Source organism: Pseudonaja textilis, chromosome 11 (genome assembly GCF_049901715.1).
Source record: "Pseudonaja textilis isolate UNSWEBS1 chromosome 11, rPseTex1.2, whole genome shotgun sequence".
Classification (NCBI taxonomy): Eukaryota; Metazoa; Chordata; class Lepidosauria; order Squamata; family Elapidae; genus Pseudonaja; species Pseudonaja textilis.
The window spans coordinates 20,947,673-20,970,274 of NC_142000.1; the positions used below are offsets into that span (position 1 = coordinate 20,947,673).

Sequence of the window (22,602 nt, forward strand, 5' to 3'; positions counted from 1 at the left end):
ATTGAAAGGGTTGGTTGAAAGCGTTGACCTCTAAAACTTGGTATTATGATACATCCAGCCAGAATGGATCCTTCCAAGATGAACAGCCTGGAAAAGATGGTTCATGGTCGCTCACTTCTGTGACCTTAGCAGGGCTGAGATGAGGAGAAGATACTTCTCCATCATGATCCATGGGCTACGGAAGAACATGCTCAGCCTCAAGAGTGATGGCCTTCAGAAGCAGGTCAAGACAACTGCTGTCCAGAGAGCTTTTGAAATTTAATTAGGAAATGACCCGATCATATTAGGTTTTTGTAGACTGCTTCCATTTTACGCTGAATATTGATTGTTTCGATTATTTGTTTATGGTACTGTGGAGGTTTTATTGTTACGCGATACGTTATTGCTTATGCTCTAATTTTGTGCATTGCCAAGAGCCTCATGACTAGTGACAGCATAGATGAGTAATAAATAAATTACTCTCCAAGGTTTTTCCAATTCTGGATGCTAAATCTCCATTATTGCCCAAATGTTCAACTCAAAGAGAGCCATCTTCAAGATGACAGGAGAGAAAGAAGGGTGGAGATAGAAGATGTACAAAACTAAAAGCAAGTGTGGGGATTTATTTAGCAATAGCTAATTTAAGAGTGGAAGAAATTTGGGATAGCCCCTTTCCTTTTCCCAGATAGTTTCATGACAACGAAACAACTTTATAAGATGCTTCAGACTCTACACAAGCTGGAATGAGTAGACACATCACTGCACAACATGAAGGATGATCATGAAACAACAGCCCCCAACAACAAAACCTTCTTATTCCCTTCTTATTCCCCTTCTCAATACCAAAGAAACCATCTTTATGGTTGACCTGTTGGCCAAAGTGTAGATATTCGTAATAAGAGCCTTGTTGGGTTGTGCCCATCTTATTCCTACATTTAATTTCTCACATAGGCCAATTGTCAGAAGGAGATGGGTAATGTAGTCCTTTCTCATCACTGTTCATCTTCCGCTGATGCCTGGATCATATGTCCAGTCCCGGAGATAACACAGAGGGTTCAAGGTAGACTTAGATATTCATATTCTCCATAACACTTAATTCATTCGCCATTAAACCCATCCAAGTTAACTTTCACACAAACTACAACAATGAGCTCTACAGGTTAATTATGTGCTGTGGAAAGGTGTACTTTCATCTCTCATTCTAATCAGCTTCACTGAACGACCCCCGTTCCTTGGGTTTTGACAGAGGGAGAAAACCTACTTTCTTCGTACCACATTTGATTGGCCGGAGGGGATCTTCAAAAGTTAATCCTTTTCTTCTCTAGGTAATGCCTGTTTCTTCCTAGGTTCAGCCTAGGAATACCTTATGCAATCTCTGCTCTCCATCTTGAGCAATAGAAGTTTTCTAGAAAAAAACAGACTTCCATGCTTTGGGTGAGGAACCTCAACTGAAGGAGGCTGGCTTTCTCCACCCTTGAATAGAATCTAGGCCTATTTTGCTATCTCCCTCCAAGGCCTACCAAACCAGTTTGGTGGCTTTCCTTCCTACTCATTCAGAGTTTGTCCTAAGGACAGGAGCTTCTAAATCTGCTTCTAGCTGACAGGGTTTCATTATCTGCTGGTTGAAATTTCTGGCTTTTCTTGCGCCACAGGCTGCTGTACTGCTACTGTGGTACAGAACGATGTACACGAAGCTTTTCCAACCAGACAAACTGAGAAAGCACATTCCTTCACTGCAGAGCTGTCCAGGTTTATTATAAGTTGAGTGGACCTCAAGCATTGATTGACCACAAGATGACCGCTAGAAGTCTTTCTATCAATTTGGGGTTGGATCAGTGGTGCATAGTGGGAAACTCTCTCTCTCACACACACCCTTCTCTTTGGAGCCTAATTAGGAATTAAATCTGGCTTGGGCAAAACAGCTGATACCCTATTTCTATTATTCCTTGTATCATCCAAGGGGAGGTTAGATTTTTTTTTTCTCCCTCAGCTCCTCATCAAAACACGAGTGAAAAGACCACCTAAATTCTCACAACACGACATGGCTTAATTCTGGAAATCCGCAACAGCATATATTCGTCCAGATAAAGAAAAGAAAAAACTTCAGAGCTTGACAGAGTATTTCACCAACCATGGAGTTGGGTGGATGGGAGACCCATGAATAAGACCCACAGAAGTGAATCAGCCCCATATATATTATCCTGAAACCATTTAATTGCCAGAAACTCCAAACCCCTATCTATTTCCAGGATACAGTTTCTAAAGTCAAGTTGTATAAGTCTGTGCAAAACCCTTAAAAGGTCCACCCAGCCAGCCACCTCATAATACCAGGTAAGTGAGTAGCATGTCTTGTGTACCAAATGAAGAATGTCAAGTAGGTAAATATGCTCGCGCCTGTGTTTTCCACCATGCCACCTAGCCATCTGCAAGAGCCTCAGCAGAGTTCGAGATGTTCTCATAATTGACAGCTGTCCAAAAACTGCTTTGATAGAAAGCAGCTTTGCTCAGAGGTAAGGGGGATAAGGCTCCGATAATCCCCGACACTAATGTTCTTCGACCAATGTTACGTTGCTTCTGGTGTTCCATGTCATTCAACCTCTTGTGCAAACAGACCATCACCCAAAGCCAGAGAATGTGAAAACTTCTCACAAGCAACCGTGATCAGCAGCCTGCGGAATGTGAAAAGGCCAGCCAGCGGCACACGGACGTAGCCCTCAGTCCACGAACAAATGGGAACGGTTCAGATCTTACGTAGCTAAAACCCCATGTGACGGCTCCAGAGCTAATTCTTCTGAGGTCTCTTCTTCTCAACCAAGGAGTCCCAAGAAAAGACACAGCCCATCCAAGTCCATTTTAATCATTGAACAGGTGGGTCTGAATTTTTTCCAGGTTTGGATGGGCACGCCAAGGACAGTTTCTCCTGCCCTCGCACCCGTGTTGATTCTTTTCTCATGGGGAATTCCACCATCATCTCTGCCCACGTTGTTTGCCCTCTGCAAGAGTGCCTACTCACTGCATGGAGCCTTCTACCAGCAGGGACGGAGTTACAGCAAGTCCTGGATGGTCTCCTCCCTCTGTTCCCTGCCTGCAATATCTAAAGATGCAGGAGTTATCCACGAGTAGCAAGCTTTCCCATAAACCTGGAAGGTGTTGCTTGGGATCAAAAAAAAACCCCCACAACTTCCTCAGCAGTTGCCTGATGTCCAAAATAATCAGAGGAACTTCAGGCAAATCCATCTTCACCTCCTTCATCACTGGGTGGCTTTGCTATGAAGAACCTCTGGAGACCTTCAAGGACTTGTTGTACATTCCTGACATCAAGCACCAGTAGGGTTGTGCTAGGGCTATTACAACACACTTATTCCAAGGTCCAGTGGCCAAGGAAATATTCCGTTTGCGTCCTGCTGCTCTGACAACATTGACCACCACCTGGTCAGGTAATACGATGCCAACCACCTGGCGAATCTCAACGAGGGTCGGTCCAGCTGACTGCTCCCTTCTGAAGTCTTGCCAGTGATGCTTTCTGGGGGACCTTAGCAAATGAGCTCTCTACAACCCAGCCTTAATTGTTTTGTACTGCTTGCAAAACCAGTGGAGCTATTTGGGGCGCATGTCAATGGACCTGCAGAACAAGCCGAGCTGGCTCCACAATCCCTGGAGCTGAAGGATTCAGCTCTGTGAGTTTGGTCTCCTCCGGTGAACTTGAGTTTATCATATGCAGCCATCAAAGCGGACAGCTATGAAACAGAACAATCAAGCCACAATTTATGGAGCTAGCAATGCCAGTCCTACCTTCCTCCTCTATGTAAGGAGGCCTTAAAACCAGCCAGATCAGTTGGCCACTGAAGCTTCTGCACAGCACCTGAGCAGATCCTTCAGACTAGGGTTCCTCAGCCTCAGCAGATCCTTCAAACCAGTGTTTGTCAGCCTGAGCCGATCAGTGGTGGTATACTACCGGTTCGGCTGAACTGGTAGTAAAAAAAAAGCCCACGATCAGCTGAGAGGAGGGGAAAAAAATCCTCTAACAATCAGCTGATTGGCGCTGCAGGCCTCAGCTGGTTTGGGGAAAGCTGCCTGTCGGTGTTAGGCAAAGTACACCCACCAAAACGGTGATAAAACAATTTGAATCCCACCACTGGAGCAGATCCTACAGAGACCAGGGTTCCTCAACCTTAGCAACTTGAAGATATGTAGACTTTAACTCCCAGGTTGCTGGCTGGGAAACTCTGGGAGTTGAAGTCCACCTGTCTTAAAAAGTTGCCAGGTTTGACACACAATGCTCCACAGCCTCCTCCGACGCGTTTATTCATGGCAAACGCTCTTCTCTTCCATATTTCTAGCCCAACCGATGCAGCTGCTTCGTTAAACTGCCCACAACTGATTTGCAAGCAGATGCATTTCCAGGAAAACCACAACCCGTCCGTCATCTTCTGACTGTGACATGCGGAGCCCCTCACACTCTCCCCTCCCCGACGCGCATGTGCATACAAGGTGCCTTTCCATACAAAACAAGCTTCTGTTTTGGAACATCTTTTCAACTCGTCTACAGCATGAAACATTTTGCTGATTACTTGAGGGACATTTGCAGAGTTTCCAGATCTGCCTTTCCCTCTCTCCTTTCCTCTGTCAACATCCTTGTGTGGCACACAATCCTCACCATTCCCCCTGGACACAACCCAAGATACCACTGGGTGCATCTTTCTCGACGAAACACAGTTAAAGAACCGGGTAGCTGTGTAAAACATAAATGTCAAAACCAGCTCACCTTTTTAACCAACTCCAGCCATCCAGTTGAGTGGCATAGGATTTCACTCCCAGCCCAGTCTGTTTGCCCTGCCCTGCTTCGCCCTGACCTACCCCTGGAGCTCAGCCAAACCCTCCTTGCATCTGTTGCCAGAGCCACGCTGACATCACTGCTGAAAACGATTTTCTGCCCATACACAGAGTGCTTTTTTCCTTGACTCCGAGAAGGAACTAAGCAGCTTCCTTGATTGACAGCAGTGTTTTTCAACCTTTTGCCCCTTTGAGATATGGGAGGCCTTCAAATCTCAGAATCCTTCATCCAGGATGCTTCAAGATGAATGAACTTCAATTTCCAGAATGCTGCAGTCAGCCTAGCTGGCTGGGGGATTCTGGGAGTTGGAGTCCACCCATCTTAAAGGGGCCAGGTTTGAAAAACACTGACAGCATCATACAATGCTTGTCCGGCGGACATCTGGAGACCCCTTTGTAAAATTTAGTGGTCAGCCTTCTCCCCGAAATGAGGAGGGCAGCGTAAGAAGTTGACACCCCGAAAAACTGGAAGAGCATGTTTATGTGTGTGTGTGTGTGTGTGTGTAAAATCATTCTGAAACTCACCTTTGCAAAGGAAAGCACCCCAAAGGTCGAACGTTCCTTGCCTTACTCCAGTGTTTGCCTCCATTTCTTGTGCCAGGAGCAAACCAGCCGACAGAGAGATGGGGAGGGACTCCCCGTTTGTGTCCCCTGCCCTCAAACCACCTGCCGGAGCTGAACACCCCCCACCCTCAGTGTCAGTTCAGTTCTTCTATCCCCTTCTCCCCCGCCCAGTTCTGTCCTCTCCTGCATCGACAGGGCTGGAGGAAGAAGAAAAAAGAACCTACCATGCCAAACCAGAGTCGGGTGCCGCTTTTCAGCAAACAAACCAGCTGGCTGTCTTTCTGCTTTGGGTTTTTTTTTTTTTTGGTTTTTTTTTAAAAGCCTGCCTTCTTTCTAGCCAGCTGCCCTCTATCAAACAGCTGCCCCACAGGCAGCCATCCAACAGATGAAACCTGCACCGCACGGAGGTGCTAGGTAGGGAGGAAGGACTCCACCTGCCACAGCCCAACGGGAACCTGAGGAATTGCCGTCAGCACCTCGCAATTTTGCTGAAGTTACAGAGTGCCTGGGATGACCCACTGGAGACAGACTGCCTGTCTCCTCGGATGCAACGCTGCAGTTTTGGCTCTGCAGCAAAGCGACGCAGGGAAGGCGGCTTTCCACCAAGTCTGCCAGGGGTGGAGGGAGAAAGGGGAGCACCTAGCTGGGCTACCTGGGCTGGCCCACCTGGCTCAGGAACGCTGGCGTCAAGGGGTCATCCTCACCCTGCTTCAGAGTCAATGGTTTCCCGGGTCTCGCAAGGTGCAAGACGAGGACTGTGGCTGGGCTGTGAGAGGACAAAATAAAGGTGTGGAAAGCTTCAGTCCAGAGCTTTGCCTTGTACCCAATTAGCACCTGGGTATCGCTTTGCCCGAGATGCAGGTGTGTGTGTGTGTCTCTCTCCAACTGCCTCCGAGAACCCCCGAGCGAGTGCGTTTGTCAGCACTTGCAGGCTTCGCCGCTCCGGCAGGCGCTGCACACGCCTCCGACTTCTCTGCTGGCAGGGAACCAGGCGCTGGGAAGCTGCCATCTTCTCCTCCGTGGCTTTATGGCAAGAGGAGACGCCCCGGGCCAAGAAGTGAAACCTGCCTGCCTGCCTTGGTGACAGGGGAGGGCCCTTGTCGGTTGGAGGAAGGAGCAGTGGGGAGAGTGGGAATGACACGCTTGCAGGCTGTCAAGGGGGAAGAGAGTGGGTGGAAGCGAGAGTTCCTCTCGGTGGGCCTTCTCGCTCAGCCCCTCTCGCTCGGGTTAGGAGGCAACGAGGCTTTTGACGTTCAGCATCACCCCTCCCCCAGGAAGGGCGCGATTCCAGGAGAGACACTTGGATTTCTTCAGGGGACGTGGTGGTGGGGACTTAAAGGTCCTTTAAGAAGGGGAGGGAAAGGGCAGGAAAGAGGGAGGGAGGGAAAGAAGGAAGGAAGACAGAGAAGAAGAGGGAGGGAGGGAGGATCGGAGGAAGGGAGGGGAGAAGAGAGAGGGAGGGAGGAGAGAAGGAAGAGAGAGAGGGAGGGAGGAAGACAGAGAAGAGGAGGAAGGAAGGGAGGAAGGGAGAGAGGAGAAGAGGGACGGAGGAGAGAAGGAAGAGAAAAAGAGGGAGGAAGGAAGGGAGAGAGGAGGAGAGGGAGGGAGAAGGAAGAGAAGAAGAGGGAGGAAGGGAGAGAGGAGAAGAGGGAAGGAGGAGAGAAGAAGAGGGAGGGAGGAGGGAGGAAGAGGGGAAGAAAGGAAAGGAAAGGGAGGGTGGGTAGAAAAAAGGAAAAGGAGGAGAAGGAGAAAGCCATTTTTATATTCTAGAGCAGCATTTCTCAACCTTAGCAGCTCTCAGGTGTGTAGATTTCAACTCCCCACATCTTCAGGTCAGAGGAATTCTGGGAGTTGAAGTCCACCCATCTTAATGTTGCCAAGTTTGGGAAACGCCCTTCTCCAGATCCAAGAGCGATGCCTCTCAATCGCCACCACCTCAAAATGGCACCAAGGTGTGAGGACGCAACGTTCATCTCAAGATGCAAACTTTTCTGAAGACACCTGCCCAGCTTTGGCTCCTCCGGTGGAAGCCCAACAAAAACGCTCCAAGGGCCCTTTCCAGAATTGCTGGAAAAAAAAAAAAACTCCCTTGTGGCTCTGATTGAAGGTGGTTTTGCTTAGCCCAGAAGACGCTGCAGAGATCCCTCACTGGGAGGAGAACCTGCCTTCGTCCTCCTGTCCAGCTGTCCAGAACTGGGCACAGCCAAGGAACTAGAACTGCACAGATCGAGATCGTAGATCTTTAGCACGAAATGCAAAGTCTTGGAAATGGTAAGAGGAACTTGTCCCTCATTCAGAGTGAATTCGCCAAGGTGGGGTCTCTGTGTGGTTCGAAAGGTTCCTGGTACTCTTTCCAGCTGGGCTAAATTGCTATTTATGAGATAAGCTTATCGGTTCATTTGCCTGCGGTCTCAATGGTTTGTGTGTCTATTCTCCCCTCCCAGCCTCTCAGATCTCGGAATCCTGCTTCCCAAGGGTGTTTTCCTACACCTTTGCTTTCACAACTGGCTTGTTCATTGTAGGCGATGGGTTTTTTTTTGCTCACAACCCCTCATAAAGCTTCTTCCAACTTGGAACTGTCTTTGCGGTCATCAGCAACCCCCACAACTGCAAACTTTGCAATGCTTGTGTCTGTATTTCCGTTTGGGAAGCCATCATCCAGCTTGGCTATCTGGCCTAGAAGGTCTTCTGTGGAGGATATTGGTTGTTGTGAAGTAGTGTCGACCCCTCATGACCCCCATGGACGACATTTCTCCAGGCCAGGGGTCTTCAAACTTGACAGCTTTAGGACTTCAACTTCCAGAATTCCTCCTCCAGTCATGTTAGCTCAGGAATTCTGGGAGCTGAAGTCCACAAGTCTTAAACTTGCCAAGTTTGAAGGCCCTTGGTCCAGGTCTTCCTGTCCTCTACCATTCTCCGGAGTCCATTGAAGGTCACGCCGACTGCTTCAGTGACTCCATCCATCCCCCTCCTTCTCTGCCTTCTCCTTCTTCTTCTTTTGCCCTCCATCATTCCCAGCATGAAGCTCTTCTCCAGCGAGTCCTTCCTTCTCATTAGGTGGCCAAAGTCTTTGAGTTTCTTCTTCAGGATCTGGCCTTCTCAAGAGCAGTCAGGGCTGATCTCCTGTAGGACTGACAGGTTGGATCACCTTGACAGTCCAAGGGAGCGCTCTTCTCCAGCACCAGAGTTCAAAGGCCTCCATTCTTTGGCGCTCAGCCTTCCTTAGGGTCCAACTTTCACAGCCCTACATTGCAACCTAACATCTGGATCTGGAAAACAGAACGCCGTAACCCTGTCTGGAGGCCACAGTGTGGTTGCTATGCCCAAAGCCTCTGGACCCACAAGTCCTTCAAGCCCAGGAGTTCTTTCTGCAGGATTTCATTCTTTAGTCCAAACCATTTTGATGTTCTTAAAATGGAGAAGGGACCACCACCACATCATCTCAAAAATTAGTGGATGGAATAGAGAAGAAGCATTACTTCTAGCTGCCACTAGGAGGAGGCAGCTGGCCAGCTGTTGATCTGCTCAGCCCAGCAGAGGTGAAGCGGGGGGCAGGGGGGGGCTTCCAAAGATAACTGAACTACATCTCCCAGGAGCCCCACAGAGCTGGCCCAGTGAAGAAGAATTTTGGTAGGCCTTGTGCAGTCATCCCTGGACGTCTAGTGGTTCCCCATTCCAGGAAATGTTCCTTCTCCTTCTCTGGCGGGCTGGGCAGTGTTTTCCTCCTGGCGCCCTAACTCCAAATAGGGGACCCAGATCCCCTGGAGGGCCTGAGCTGTGGACGCTTCCAGACTCATCCGAGAGCATTTGGTGCAAATCTGGTCGACAGATGTTCTCTGCCCTTGCGGGAGGGAGCCCTGCAGCCCCTGTGCCCCCAGCTGCCTCTTTGGGCTGGCGCAGTTGGGGCCACGCAACATTAAGGCTCACTGGCGCCCTAAGCACTCACAAATCTTGGTGCCCCTCCCCCGCTTTGTACCTACTGTGCAAACAAAGACATAGGCTCCATAAGGGTTTTTTGTGGCACCCCCTTTGGGCCTGGTGCCCTAAGCAGGTGCTTAGTCTCCTTGATGGTTAATGCCCCACTGGCACTCAAGGTGCCCCTTTGGCTCGCCCCTCCCAAAGCAAGAGAAGGAAGCAGCTCCCTGCCTCGCCCAGTGCAAGGTCATCAGCGCCTCCAGGTAAGTGGGGAAGCATCCTCACAACCACAGAGAAAGCCTTGGAAGGTATCGAATGGCGTTTAAAAATGAAAATGGAAAAGGCGGAGGACCGAGTTTGCTGATTCGGAGAGGGTGGGGGGGAGGAAGAGTCTTGGATAGCCAGGTAACACTGGGCTTCTTTCAGGGGGCACTGGCTGCAACCCCCATCCCACCCCAGTTTGAGGGCTGACGTCTTCTGATAGGCTAAGCCACAAACCGTGATTTCCAAAGCACTAAGAATAGCCCTCGTTCGACAACTGTCCTGTTTAGCAACAGCTCAAAGTGACAACGGTGCCGGAAAGCAGATTTACGACCAGTCCTCCCACTTAGCACCATTGCAAAACCTCCGAAATCTCCATCACGCGACAGCATCCGACAACTGGAATCGACGGAGAACTTCTGCAGTAAAACAGCAGGCCACGATCGCATCTTTGCTTAGTGACCGCCTCGTTCTGCAATGAGTGGTGGGTTCCAGCTGGTGGTCGCGAAGCAAGGACTACCTGCATTCGTCCCAGGTGGCAAGTCAACCCCAAAGAAAGCCACAGGATTTCTGCCCTGGTGGAAAAAGAGCCACAATACACATCTACCAAAGGACCGAGAGTTACCTGCACTCGGCCTGACCCAAAAGGGACATTGAGTCAGGGGCTGTAAAGGCAGGTCCTCCCCACCTGCCATTTGCCCACCTCTCCCCCCCGCCCCCCAGGTCCTATCACCAGCTGGTCTGAATTTAGGATGCTCCCATTTCGCTTCTAAGGATTAAGGCGTTCAAACAAAGGCAGGTTTGCAAGAGGAATCTGACCCGTGTGAATCTAATTCCCCTCGCCAAGAATCATCCCTGTCTGAGAGGAATATTTCCAAGTGTGCATGGCGCATGTGCGCCCCACTGTTAATTCCTGACCCACAACGGCCCACCTTCCAAAAACCCAACCAAGCCTTCTTCCCAAAGGGATGAAACGCTGCCCTCTTTCCCCAGGTGCTCCAGCTGTCTTCTGTTTTTTTCTGGGCTGATTTCTCGGGGAGGGAGGGAGGGAGGGGGGGGGGAGAGAGGGTCCCCGCCACCTGGCCTCCGGGTGTCCTGACAGGCCCTCCCCAGCCTCTCTCTCCCAGGCTCATAAAAGATGGAGGTCAAACTCTCTGAACAGCCTGGCATCTGAAGGATGCAGCAATTACCAGGCTGCGTAGACAGGTGCAAGGAGAGATTTATAGGCGCTCGCAAGAAGCGGCAGGCAAGGCAAATGTGCTTGGAGTGGAGGAGGAAGCGGGGCAGAGGCCATAAATCAGGAGGGCTCCAGCGCTTGCATTGCCCTTTGCCAGTGAGATGGGCTGGTGCAGCTGGCGGCGCCCCGGCCTCCTCCAGGATTTCACACCTGGCTCCCCTAGAACGGTTGCCAAGAGACCCCGAACACAACTGAGTTCAGCACCGCCGTTTAAACCCCGGGCTGGCAGCACGGAGGCCCCTCTAAAAGCCGTGAATAATAGACAAGCATCCTTCAGGAATCGGCCGCCATTGAACTCAACCCGTGCCACCCACCGCCTGCGCCGAACGCAGCTATTTTGAGCTCACAGAAGCGAAAGCAGCGGAACTAATAATATATTACCAAATGCAACGGGGAGAGGTTCTCTCTTTCTGGCTGCCAGCAAATGGAGCAGAAAAAAAATGGAAAGCAAAACGCAGAGCACGGATTTTGCCTGCCACGCTTCTCGGGGCCAGGGTCGGAAGGAAGGGGTGGGGGGAGAAGCCAGGGACCCTCGGGGAGAAAGGAAGCTGAGACTGGGCTACGGGAAAGGGCTGGCATGGGGAGAAAGAAAGAAAGGAAGGAAGGAAGATAGGAAGGAAGGAAGGAAGGAAGGAAGGGGGAGGGAGGGAGGGAGGGAGGGAGAGAGAGAGAGAGAGAAAGACACAGAGAGAGAGACAGAGAGAGAGAGAGAGAGAGAAAGAAACAGAAAGAGAGAGAGAGAGAGAGAGAGAGAGAGAGAGAGAAAAGAAAGAAAAAGAAAGAGAGAGCGAGAGACAGAAAGAAACAGAAAGAGAGAAAGAGAGACAGAGAGAGAGAAAGAAAGAAAGAGACACAGAGAGAGAGATAGGGAGAAAAAGAAAGACAGAGAAAGAGAGGCAGAGAGAAAAGAGAGACAGAGAGAGAAACAGAGAGAGAGAGAGAGAAAGAGAAAGAAAGAAAGAAAGAAAGAAAGAAAGAAAGAAAGAAAGAAAGAAAGAAAGAAAGAAAGAAAGAAAGAAAGAAAGAAAGAAAGAAGAGGAAGATAATAATCTGTCAATGGTCAAAGACCTTTCAATCTGCCATAAGGGAGGATGCATTTCAAGGAAAATTGATTGTTTTTGGAACAAGAGATGGTGGGGCTGAGAACTTCCCAAAAGCAAAATAATCCCCAAATCTGAGGCGTGTATTAGCACAGCAACTCTACCTGTAACAAGACAATCTATGTACATTAATAGAATAACAGTCTTGGAAGGGGTCTTGGAGGCCTTCTAGTCCAGCCCCCTGCTGGAGCAGGAGACCCTAGGCCTAGAGCATTTCAGACAAGTGACCATCCAGTCCCTTCTGAAAATCCTCCAGTGATGCAGCACCCACAACCTCTGAGGGAAAGCTATTCCACCGTTAGGAAGTTTCTCCTTAATTCCAGGTTGCTCTTCCCCTTGATGAGTTCCCACCCCTGGCTTCTTGTCCTGCCTTCAGGGGCTTTGGAGAAAATCCCTCCCCCGTTTTCTTTGTGGCGACCCCTCAAATATTGGAAGGGTGCTATCATGTCACCCCTAGTCCTTCTTTTCATTAAAGTAGACAAACCCAGTTCCTGCAACCTTCATATGTTTGAGCCTCCAATCACCTTCGTTGCTCTTCTCTGCACTCTTTCCAGAGGCTCAACATCTCTTTTTACATTAACTATGATCCACCTCAGGAGTCGTTGATTCCAAAGTCAACACCCATTTGGTGGTATGTTTGCGAGGCCTTGTGAGCACTCCTCGCCTCTGAACAAATATGGCAAGCCACCTTAACAGAGTTTATCACTAGCCGAACACAGCCATAACCCTTAGAAGCACAGATATAACAGATTCTCCCAATGGCTCCTGTCCCACACCTTAAACAGGAGTTTAATTCACAGCCAAGATTTGAAGGCTTCCAGAATATGACAGTTAAGGCATGCAGGTTTGAACATGAGTAGCATTGAGGATCCATGGTTCTCTCGAAAACATGTTAGCCAGAGGTGACGGATCCTTTCAGACAGATCGTGATGGATTACGAGAGGCAACCCGGTGATGCAACACCAGGGGAGATGTGTGCCATGAAGTCTTATGAAACTGGGTAACCACCTACACTTGAGCTGTCCTAAGCACAACACAATAAAATTAAGATGGAGAGATGGCACACCTACCCGTTTTGCCGTCGGCTTCTCTGCGGACTTCTGTGTTGCAAAGCCATTTGTGGCCCACAACTCTGTCTGTCCTCAGGGGTGATTGTGAAATAGGGAACCTACTAGGAGTAGGAAAGGACTGTCTTCTGCCTCTCACCAGTTTGCTCTCAAAGATCTGCCTTCGGCCTGCCATTCCGCTCAAAGGCTTCGCCTGGGGAGGAATCGTCATCCAACAGAAGCTCTGAAGACTAAGCCAAGAAGCAGCATAACGAGTTCCCGATCTCCCTAAGTTGGTTGACCTGCTCCAAAGCATCAACACCTGGACACCCAATCATTTTGGACCACCTCCCTCTCTCTCTCTCTCTTCTCCCAACTCTGCCTATCAAAGCAGGAAGGAGGGTTACACCAATCAAGCAGATGAGTTTGAACTGGGCTTGCGTGGCTGAAATCAGGCAGGAATACCACCTGGTTGCAACAACGCTGATATTTATTATGACCGGGATGGCGATGACGACGGAAAGAAGGTGTCTCTCGCCAAGTTGATTGCATCATTTTCAGATTCTTGCTTCAAAGATCCAAAGGATATCAAGAGCATGGTTCATTAGCAAATTAATTAGCCGACTGCCTGGAGCCCAGAGATCTCAACTCCCCTGATCATGTTCTTCCAAGGAAACTTGGCTGGCACGTCCAAGGCAGGGCAAAGAGATACCACCCCACAGAAGCTGGCAGAAGACCTGAGTGCTGCTAGGAAGGACAAGTTAGCAAATCGTTACCCCTTCCAGACCTCCCCTTCTGAACGCCAGATGCTTTGCAAGTCGCACCCGCACGTGTCACGGCTACAAGCCCACGACTACCTTCAGAACCTGGGAGCCACAGAAAGTTTGTCCTGGCAACCAGAACCGATTTTCAAGCTATAAAGAAAAGCTTGGAGGATACAACCTCCCTCCCTCCAACTCTCCAGCAAGGTAACTCCCCTCCTTTTCAAACAAAGATAGCTGGGAACCTGCTTGGAAATCCCCACTGCAAAATGTCTCCCGTTTCTGCCCCCTCGTAGCTCAGAGCTAACAGGCAAAACACAGCACGGATGGTGTTCCCTAGTTGGGTCATGAGAGGTCTGCAAGAAAGCAACCAGGCTCAGAGAGCACCAAGCACCCCACGAGATGCAGTCCCTTCCCAAGAGATCAACTTATCTGCCTCCTAGCTTTGAGTCTACTCAAGAGAAACGAGATTTTAAAGAGGGTTGATTCAGGATTTCTGGCCTTGCTGGCTTGGAAGAATGCAACCGTTCCCCAGATCCTGGACTAGAGGCAAGGAACAGAGTGATTCCCAACAAAATAGTTGCTTTCTCCTCTTTGGAGCCCAGCCACCGTACAAGGGCAGGGAGAAAGGAAAACATTTAGGCAGGCTTTCAATTAGACAAACTATGGGAGCAGCTTTAATTGACCGCCCTTAAGAAGCCTCTTCACCAGAGATTAAGCCAAGATTTCAGCGGAAGGAGAGTTAACGCAGCCAACGGCCTTTCTCACCCTGCCACAAGGTCTCCCGAGAGTCCTCTGGCCTGGATGTAGCAAAGGACAAGTTATTCGGAGGTTCCCCTGACTTGCTTGGGGTCCCAGGCGAGGCTGATTTGGCCTTTGCAATTGATAACTCTGAAATGAAAACAGGAAGGCCCTCCGTGCAGCCAGCGCTGTCTGCTTAAAGGAAGCCAACCCTCACCCCTCAACAGTCCTGGCCAGGGGCTACGTCACCCTCCCAAGCTCCTGAGACAAAGTGGTGGTGCTGTCATCTTAGGCACCCATCATCTCATTCAAAAAGAAGGAGCTCTAAGTGTCCAGGTTTAATGAACGTCTGCAGAATCACCCAGAACCTCACCATCCAAGTTGGGTTCATGCAAATCACTGGCCTGGCCAGGATTCCTCAGAGGAAAAACAACAGCTGTTGTCCTGCTAAGGCTCCAGGAAGAAAGGATTTACCTGACTGAAGTGCCCACAACAAACAAACTTGTCTTGGGCAAACATGAGCTGGTGGAAGAGACAGAATTGTCAAACCGGTTCTTGGTGGAAAACACCTAGGATGGTCTTGAACGTAGCCTCTGCTGCTCTGCTGTTTTTATCTAAGAGGACAGCTCTTCGACGGCTCTAGTTTTCTCCTGCCAAAACACCTGATTGGGAGACCCAGAGCACGCTGGACTAACGAAACAGGGCACTGTGTATGGAGCAGGCGGGTCTTCAGTAGGTTCCACCCTCCCAGGCACAAGCTGGAGTCTCCTGCCTTTATGGTGCCACTCGATTAGCCCGCTCAGTTTTTGCAGGTCCTGTCACCGATCACCCGGCTGTGGGTCGCTGGTCTGCTAAATGGCAACAAGCTGGTTTAATAAGGGTTTATTTTGAGGGCAATCGGAAAAATGAGCGTCAGGCAGAATGCCCATGTTTGGCAAGCAATTTGCAAAGGGCACGAGGGCGCCAAGGGCAATGTCTCCACCGCTCCCTGCTCTGTGCCCTCTGTATGCATTAAGGAGCAGCGGGCAAGCAGCACATTTGGGGAGAATTACTACCTCGATGGCTTTTCGGAGATGGTTTAGTTCAGCGTCCTGCACCGAGCCGAGATGCGGACTTCACCTCGTTCCTCCTTGAAGATTTCATCTCATCGTTTCAATTATTCATCACTGTATTGTTAAGGACCAAGGTGCTCGTGCGTTTAAAAGGGAGGCAGGTGGGGCCACTTCATTCCTATTTAGACCGCACCTATTTGCCTGGCTGTAATGGAAAGAAGGAATAACCTTGAGGAACAGAAGGAAAAGATACAACCAAGACAAGGAACTGATAAAAGTGACTCTGAGTCCAGGGCAGAAACGTAATGCAAGAAAGCAGGCAATAATGGCGAATATCTGTAGCTCAGGCGTAGGATGAAGGTACGGGTTCGTTCTCCGAGCTTATGGTTTGGTTTCCGAACGTGGGAATTTTGGATCCATCACAAAACCCTTACCTGATGTGACCCACACCTGACCCATCACTAGACCCTCACCTGGTGTGGCCCTCCCATCACAAGACTCACTAACCACACAAAACCCTTAGAAGCAGAAGAATACCAATGCTGACATCCCCTAAATTCCGCTGGAGATGTTACCTAGCCTGGTAATGAAATGTTTGGAAACCAACCCATAAGCTCAGAGAACGTGAGAAAGCATCTCAGACGGGACCTTCCCTAGGACTCAGGAACGCCTCCATCTCACTCAGTCCATTCTGAGCTCCTTGTGCATCTCCCATCACAACCGCACCAGTTTTGAAGGGCTGGGGACTTCCCAGTCTTTTCTCTTTTGGAGAAGACACACGGGAGACAGTCAGAGAAGGGAATACAGCCAACAAAAGATCTTGGTTTTGAGCAAACATCTGCAGTAATAAATTTTAAAATGTAGGCGGGGGGGAGAGAGAGAGAGAGAGAGAGAGGAGAAATGAGGAAAGACCCCCCCAAATGCAGACTGATCTGGAAAAGAGCAAGAAATTCCAAGAGGCACGAAAAGAGAACGTGTTCTCTGCTCTGGAGAAGAACGGCGCTTGCAAATGAGGCTGGGCTGGTTGAAACTTCCCTCTCCACGCGCCCTTAACTCTTGACCCACATGGTCTTCTGGCCTGGCCGTGGCTCCACTTGCAACCAAGTCAACTCATGGTGAACTCTTTGTCTTGCTTTTTTTGTGGTGGCCAAAGAGCCCCCAGGAGATGAATTTAGTGGTGTGGGCCATGGAGTTTTTATACCCCACCTGGGAGGAATTACAAGTTTCTTTGAGGTAGGAGCATCACCTGTAAACCCCACTGCAGACCCAGATGGAGAGTTGAGGCCAGAAAGGCCTGGGGGGAAGGGGGTGCAAAGTATTAAATTTCCCCTACGATGAAGAGACCAGCCCCTTCCCCTTAAAAGGCCCAGACATGCAACCCCACAAATGAGGAAATCTCTCTTAAAATCAAAGTCAGCTTCTTGGAAGCCCCCACCCTATCCCCAAAAGCGATTTCTTCCTTGGCTAGGTCTTTGGGGGATGGGGGGGAGGACAAACGACCAGGTGAGCTAACTTCCCCCCCCCCCCAGATAATTGTCCCTCCTCCTTCTCTCTTTCATCACATGCAGGAGGATCACAAAAACTGGCCCTATGGATCCTGACCCCAAGAGCTACCACATTTCCCTCCCAATGCAGCAGCAGCTCCCCCACACACATAGCCCCCCCTGCCCCCCACCCTCCCTTTTATGCAAAGAAGTCAAATTTCTCATTCTGATGCAATATGCCAGCTCAGTTAATGAATGGCTAATGCATCTGTGAAGGATGCGAGGATGGGAAACAGCCATGCACACAGAGAGAGAGAGAGGGGTGGGGAGTGTGTGTGTGTGTGTGTGTGTGTGTGTGTGTGTGTGTGTGTCTGGGCAGGGATCCAGGCTCCCGTCATTCCCACCCACCCCCCCAGCCCCCTCCATTGCCCCCTTTGCAGATAAGAAAGGGGAGGGGCCACCCAAGGCCCATTGTTCTAATTGAAAGGGAGGGGGGGAGGACTTGCCCAGCAGATGGCAGGTATAACAAAGCAGCTTGCTGTGGCCAAACCAATTATTTATCTAATTATGATTTACCACTTAACCACATGATCTTTCCGCCGAGTTGTGGGCAATTAAAACCCGGGTGATTATGTGGATTATGTAAATCAGGCTGGAGCTCTAACGAATAAAATTGGAGATTAGACATTCGCCCGGGCTTTAGCTGGCACGGGGGAGGAAAAAGGGAAGAGGGGGGGAGGGGCGAAGGAAGGGGCAGGGGACCCAAGGTGGTGGCAGGGGGGTGGGGGGTTCAGAAGGGGAGTCGGTTTTGTCGAGGGTTTCCTCCAGGGAAGGGCCCTCTCGGGTCAAAGCTCCAGGTGGAGTGCGCTCTGCGCCTTTTCGCAACAGCCTCCTGCAACCTCGTGAGCAGGGCGCCTCCTGCCTCCGAGGACACAGATGTGTGGCATCCCTGTCATTGCTGAGCTCTCTGACTTGCCCAGGGTTTGGAGTAATTCAGAGGGACCTTAACCCCCCCCCCCCCGGGAGATCTTTGAGCAGGCCATCTGCTGAGGTCAAAGCTGTCCATCCCCTCTTTCTCTGACTTGCGCATCATGTAGGGGAAGGGCCTCGCGGCCTCCCACAAAAGGGGCTCCCGTTCGCCACTCTGGTGTCGGCTGGCAAAGCCGCAGGGCTGTCAGGAAAGCCTCCTTCTCCTTGTTTCTGTGCCCTCCTTCTCTCTTCTCTGGTTGTTCGTCATGAGGCCGGTCGCCTCCTCTGCGGGGTTTGTTAGCCATCTAAGATACCCTACAACAGGGGTCTCTAACCTTGGCAACTTGTGGACCTGTGGACTTCAACTCCCAGAATTCCACATGAGCCTCGACACAAGTCCCACGCTCCCATGCACCCAGAGGAGAGCATTTTGGTCCTGGTGTAAGAGCACACCAGCCTGGAATGCTTACCCCACCTCTGCACAGCCAGCCATGTCTGGCTGGTGGCATCAAGGGCAGGAGCAGTTGAGAATGCCACACTGACAGGACGGGCATCTCCAAGGCACCCTATTGGGGGTGGAGAGGCTGTGCCAGGCAGCAGCAGCCAACCTTCTGCCTACTGAAAGACAATCTGGAGTTGGAAGAGGCAGGAAAAGAGGACGGCAGGTGCACTTCTACGAGCGCAAACACACACCTGCAGGCGATGGTGGGGCTTTGACCAAGGAAAAAGCAGCCTCTGTATTGGTGACTCACCTGCAAATCAGAGGTGCAGGTAGCCTTCATGTTGGCCCAGAAAGCCCTGAAATCACTAAGGGGGCACAAAAGAAATGGGAGATAGCACCTGTCCACCTGGAAGACACAGGTGCCTTGTCTCAGCCCTGCCTCTTTGGCTGCAGCGGGAAGCTCTGGCTCAAATTCCCGGTCTCCACCAAGTGCTTATGGAGAAGGGTGTGTGTGTGTGTGTGTGTGTGTGTGTGTGTTCAAGGCGCCCGGCAGACTGCTTTGCCTGCCTGAGTTGATAGGAGATTTATGTGTCATGCGAACACGGGGGAAAATACGGGAGTATTAATGATAACGCTTCCTGTCCTAGCAAAGGTCAACTGCAATTGCTATCAATCTCGCCAACCTGGGCGCAGGAATGAAACGGCCTGTGAATCACCTGGTTTGGGAAGGGAGGAGAAGGAGTTGGTAAGCCAAGATAAGAGATTTAATAATCTTGACCAGGGGAAGGGGACAGAATGAAACAGAATGCAGTAACTGAGTTCTTCTAATCCAATGTCCAGAATTGACACCAGTCAAAGCACCGGACAACTCAAAGAAATACTGCAGAATCGGAAGATGGGGAGAGACTCGGCCCGTGGCAATGCCAAGAACCAGACACAACTGAATGGGTAACGTCATCATCCTAGGATGATTAGGGGACTGGAGGCTAAAATATACGAAGAACGGTTGGGTCTCTCTCATTTAATGAAAAGATGGATGAGGGGGTGACATGACAGCAGTCTTCCAATACCTCAGGGGCTGCCACAATGAAAAGGGGGACAACCTTCACCAAAGCCCCTGAGGGCAGGACGAGAAGCAATGGGTGGAAACCAATCAAGAAGAGAAACAATCTAGAACTGAGAAGGAATTCCCTGACAGAACAATCAATCAGTGGAACGACTTGCCTCCAGAAGTTGTAAACGCTCCAACACTGGAAGTTTTGAAGAAGAGATTGGATAACCATTTGTCTGGAATGGTATAGGGTTTCCTGTCTGAGCAAAGGGTTGGTCTAGAAGACCTCCAAGGTCCCTTCCAACTCTGTTATTCTATTCTAATTCCCAGCGTGGCTGACTGGGGAATTCTGGGAGTTGAAGTCCAGAGGTCTTCAAAGTTGCCAAGGTTTGACACCCCTGCTCGAGGGGTGTTTCAAAAGCCATATGCAAGGGGTCGAGTACGAATTATAGCCAGTTTAGGTGATCAGCAGGAATGTTTTTCAAGGCTCAGGACAGGAAAACAATCTGCGATAACAATAATGCTCTGGGCCCTCCAGAAAATGGCAGAATGATTAGGGGACTCTACTTCTACTCTACTCTTCTATTCCATTCCACTCTCTACTCCACATTCTATTCTGTTCCGTCCCATATTCCACATTCCATTAAGACGGAGTAGGGAGAAATCCTGACATGCTTTCGAGGTTCTCTTATTCTACGTTTAGCAATCGAGGAGGGCATTCCTGAGCTATTTGCCATGCCTCTTTCTTGAGCTATGGGGTTGGCGGAGTCAGTCAGAGGTGGGATTGGCCACTTTCCGAACTACTCAAAATTTCCACTAAATAAACTAGGAAATCCAGGCTGGCAGAACAAAGGACCTGCCAGTTAAAAAAAACAAAAGGACCAGATTGAAACCAAAATTCCTCTGCTGCATTTCCTTCCCAAGTGCGCTACAGACCCGGCGTGCAGGAAACCCAACATGCTCGCATGCAGCCCACCAGTTGCAGCATGATGTATTTTATGAACGCGCAGATGGTGTGGTGTAGGCCAGTGGGAAGGTTTTACCTAGGGATAAGAAAATTAACTCTGGCAAATAGCAAATTTATTGCATGTATTTTCATTTTCCTAATACGAGCGCCATCTGCTAACCAGCGCTGCCCCGCGTTAAGAGGAAAGAGTTGTGTGCATTGACTATGGGCCCATATGCAACCAAGGGTCGCTAGCAGTTCCCAGAGAAAGACAGGACCAAGATCTCGCCACATCAATCCAGTGCCCAAGTAATGACGCAAATCGAATCACCAGCCTGTCTGCAGAGCACGGCCATCTCCAACCTGGTGCCCTCTGGAAATACTGGAAGCTGTACAGGTAAAGTCCAATCGTGTCCCAAATTTATGTTGCTAGACGCGGCTGTTGTTAAGTGAGGTTTTGCCCCCATTTTACGGCCTTTCTTGCCACCGTTGTTAAGCAAATCACTGAGACTGTTAAGTTGATCACCCGGTTGTGAAGTGAATCACAGGGAGGCTGCAATGGTCGTAAGTGTGAAAAATGGTCATAAAGTCACATTTTTCAGGGCAGATGGAAGTTTGAACGGTCCCTAAATGAACTCTTGTAAGTTAGTTTATTTTATTATCATTGCACCTCATACAACGAAATCAAACACCACCTTCAGTGCACTTCGTGGCCACGAAACACAAACACACATCCTTCACACTCCGCACATTGAACTGAAACCCCGCAATACCGCACCAACACTGCACTATACAGCAGAATTCAACAGAGCTACTGCCCTGGGATAGAAGCTGTTTTTCAGCCTATCTGTCCTTGTTTTTATTATTATCCTGTACCGTCTGCCAGATGGTAATAGTTCAAAAAAAAAAAAAAAGGGTGCCCAGGATGAGATGGATCTTTGAGAATATTTTGAACTTTCTTAAGGCAGCGGGAGCTCTAAAGCTCTTCCAAAGAGGGGAGAGGGCAGCCAAGGATCCTCTGGGCAATGACATTCACCCTCTGGAGCGCTGTCCTATCTGTCCCTGTGCAATTGGCAAGCCCTACACAGGGGCAATAAGTTAAGATACTCTCTATGGTGCAGCGGTAGAAGGTCACCAGCAGTTTTCCATTCACTTGTTGTTTTCTGAGAAGCCTCAGGTAGTATAATCTCTGCTGGGCCCTTTTGACCAGGGCTGCAATGTGATTCCCCCCAGGTCAGGTCCTCTTTTAGGGTAACACCTAGAAACTTAAAACTGGCCACTTGTTCCACTTGATCTCCACTGATAAGCAAGGGCTGGGTGTCTGTTCTGTTCCTTCTGTAGTCCACTATAAGCTCCTTGGTCTTACTGGTGTTGAGGACCAAATTATTCTCTCCACACCACGAAAGCAACCATTGGTCTACTTCATCTCAGTAGCCAGACTCATCCCCCTGGAGATGAGTCCCACCAAGTCAAGGACTATCTGTATTTCCAAAATATTTGGAGAATGCCAACTTGGGCAATGGATGGTTCCTTCTCTGGCCACAGTTTTCCAAGTTCCCTCCCACCCACCCCCCAAAAGGGCTTTTGCATTCCTTCCAGTATAACTTCATTTTTATTTTAAAGAAAAGGGAAATGCCGAATATTGAACCTGTGATATTCTGCATGCAGAGCTGCTGACCAGCTCCGGGGCAAAAGAATTCCTCTGGATGGATCTAGTGGCCAGGTTTTGCTGACCACAGCCCTGTTTAACACCCAGCAAGAATGTTATTACATCTGTAACCTGGTTAATGAAATCTTAGCCTATGCCTTGAACTGAGTGATCAATTAAATGTGCATACATTTGCATCCCAATGAGGCAACCCAATTCTTCTCAAGAAAAGGCATCCTGGTGTATTTTGCCCGTGGATCTCAAATTATTCATGAGTCTCTGGCAGCAGATCCTGCCTTGAAAGAGGCATTCCTTCCAGGGTATGAGGCTGGAAGGAATGTGGCTTTTCCGATAGCTCCTTTGCCAACTGCCACAGGTCTCGGGGGCCTATCGGTTTAAAAAATGTGTATGCATGTACACTTCATTATTTAAGTGGCAAAGTGCTGTATCTGCTTTCAACAGAGTGCGTGTAGGTTTTTTACGCCTTCTCTTGCAATATATATTGCCCTGGCCAAGCTGAAGATGGGGTGCTATAACTCAAACTACAGATGTAAAAAGGAGAATATTTGTAGC

General features: G+C 49.7%; 1 protein-coding gene across 7 annotated transcripts in view; it reads right to left on the reverse strand.

Annotated features, from left to right (window-relative positions):
* GSE1 (Gse1 coiled-coil protein) overlaps positions 1-22,602 on the reverse strand; it is a 257,775-nt gene that overhangs the window by 54,911 nt on the left and 180,262 nt on the right. Inside the window, exon 1 of one of the 7 annotated variants that reach the window (XM_087940753.1) lies at positions 5,338-6,940. The exons of the other annotated variants lie outside the window; for them this stretch is intronic. Within the exon in view, the coding sequence (XP_087796879.1) occupies positions 5,338-5,401 (64 nt within the window). The 5' untranslated portion in view covers positions 5,402-6,940. Of the gene's footprint in view, positions 1-5,337; positions 6,941-22,602 lie in introns of those variants that run through there. 7 annotated transcript variants of the gene reach the window in all.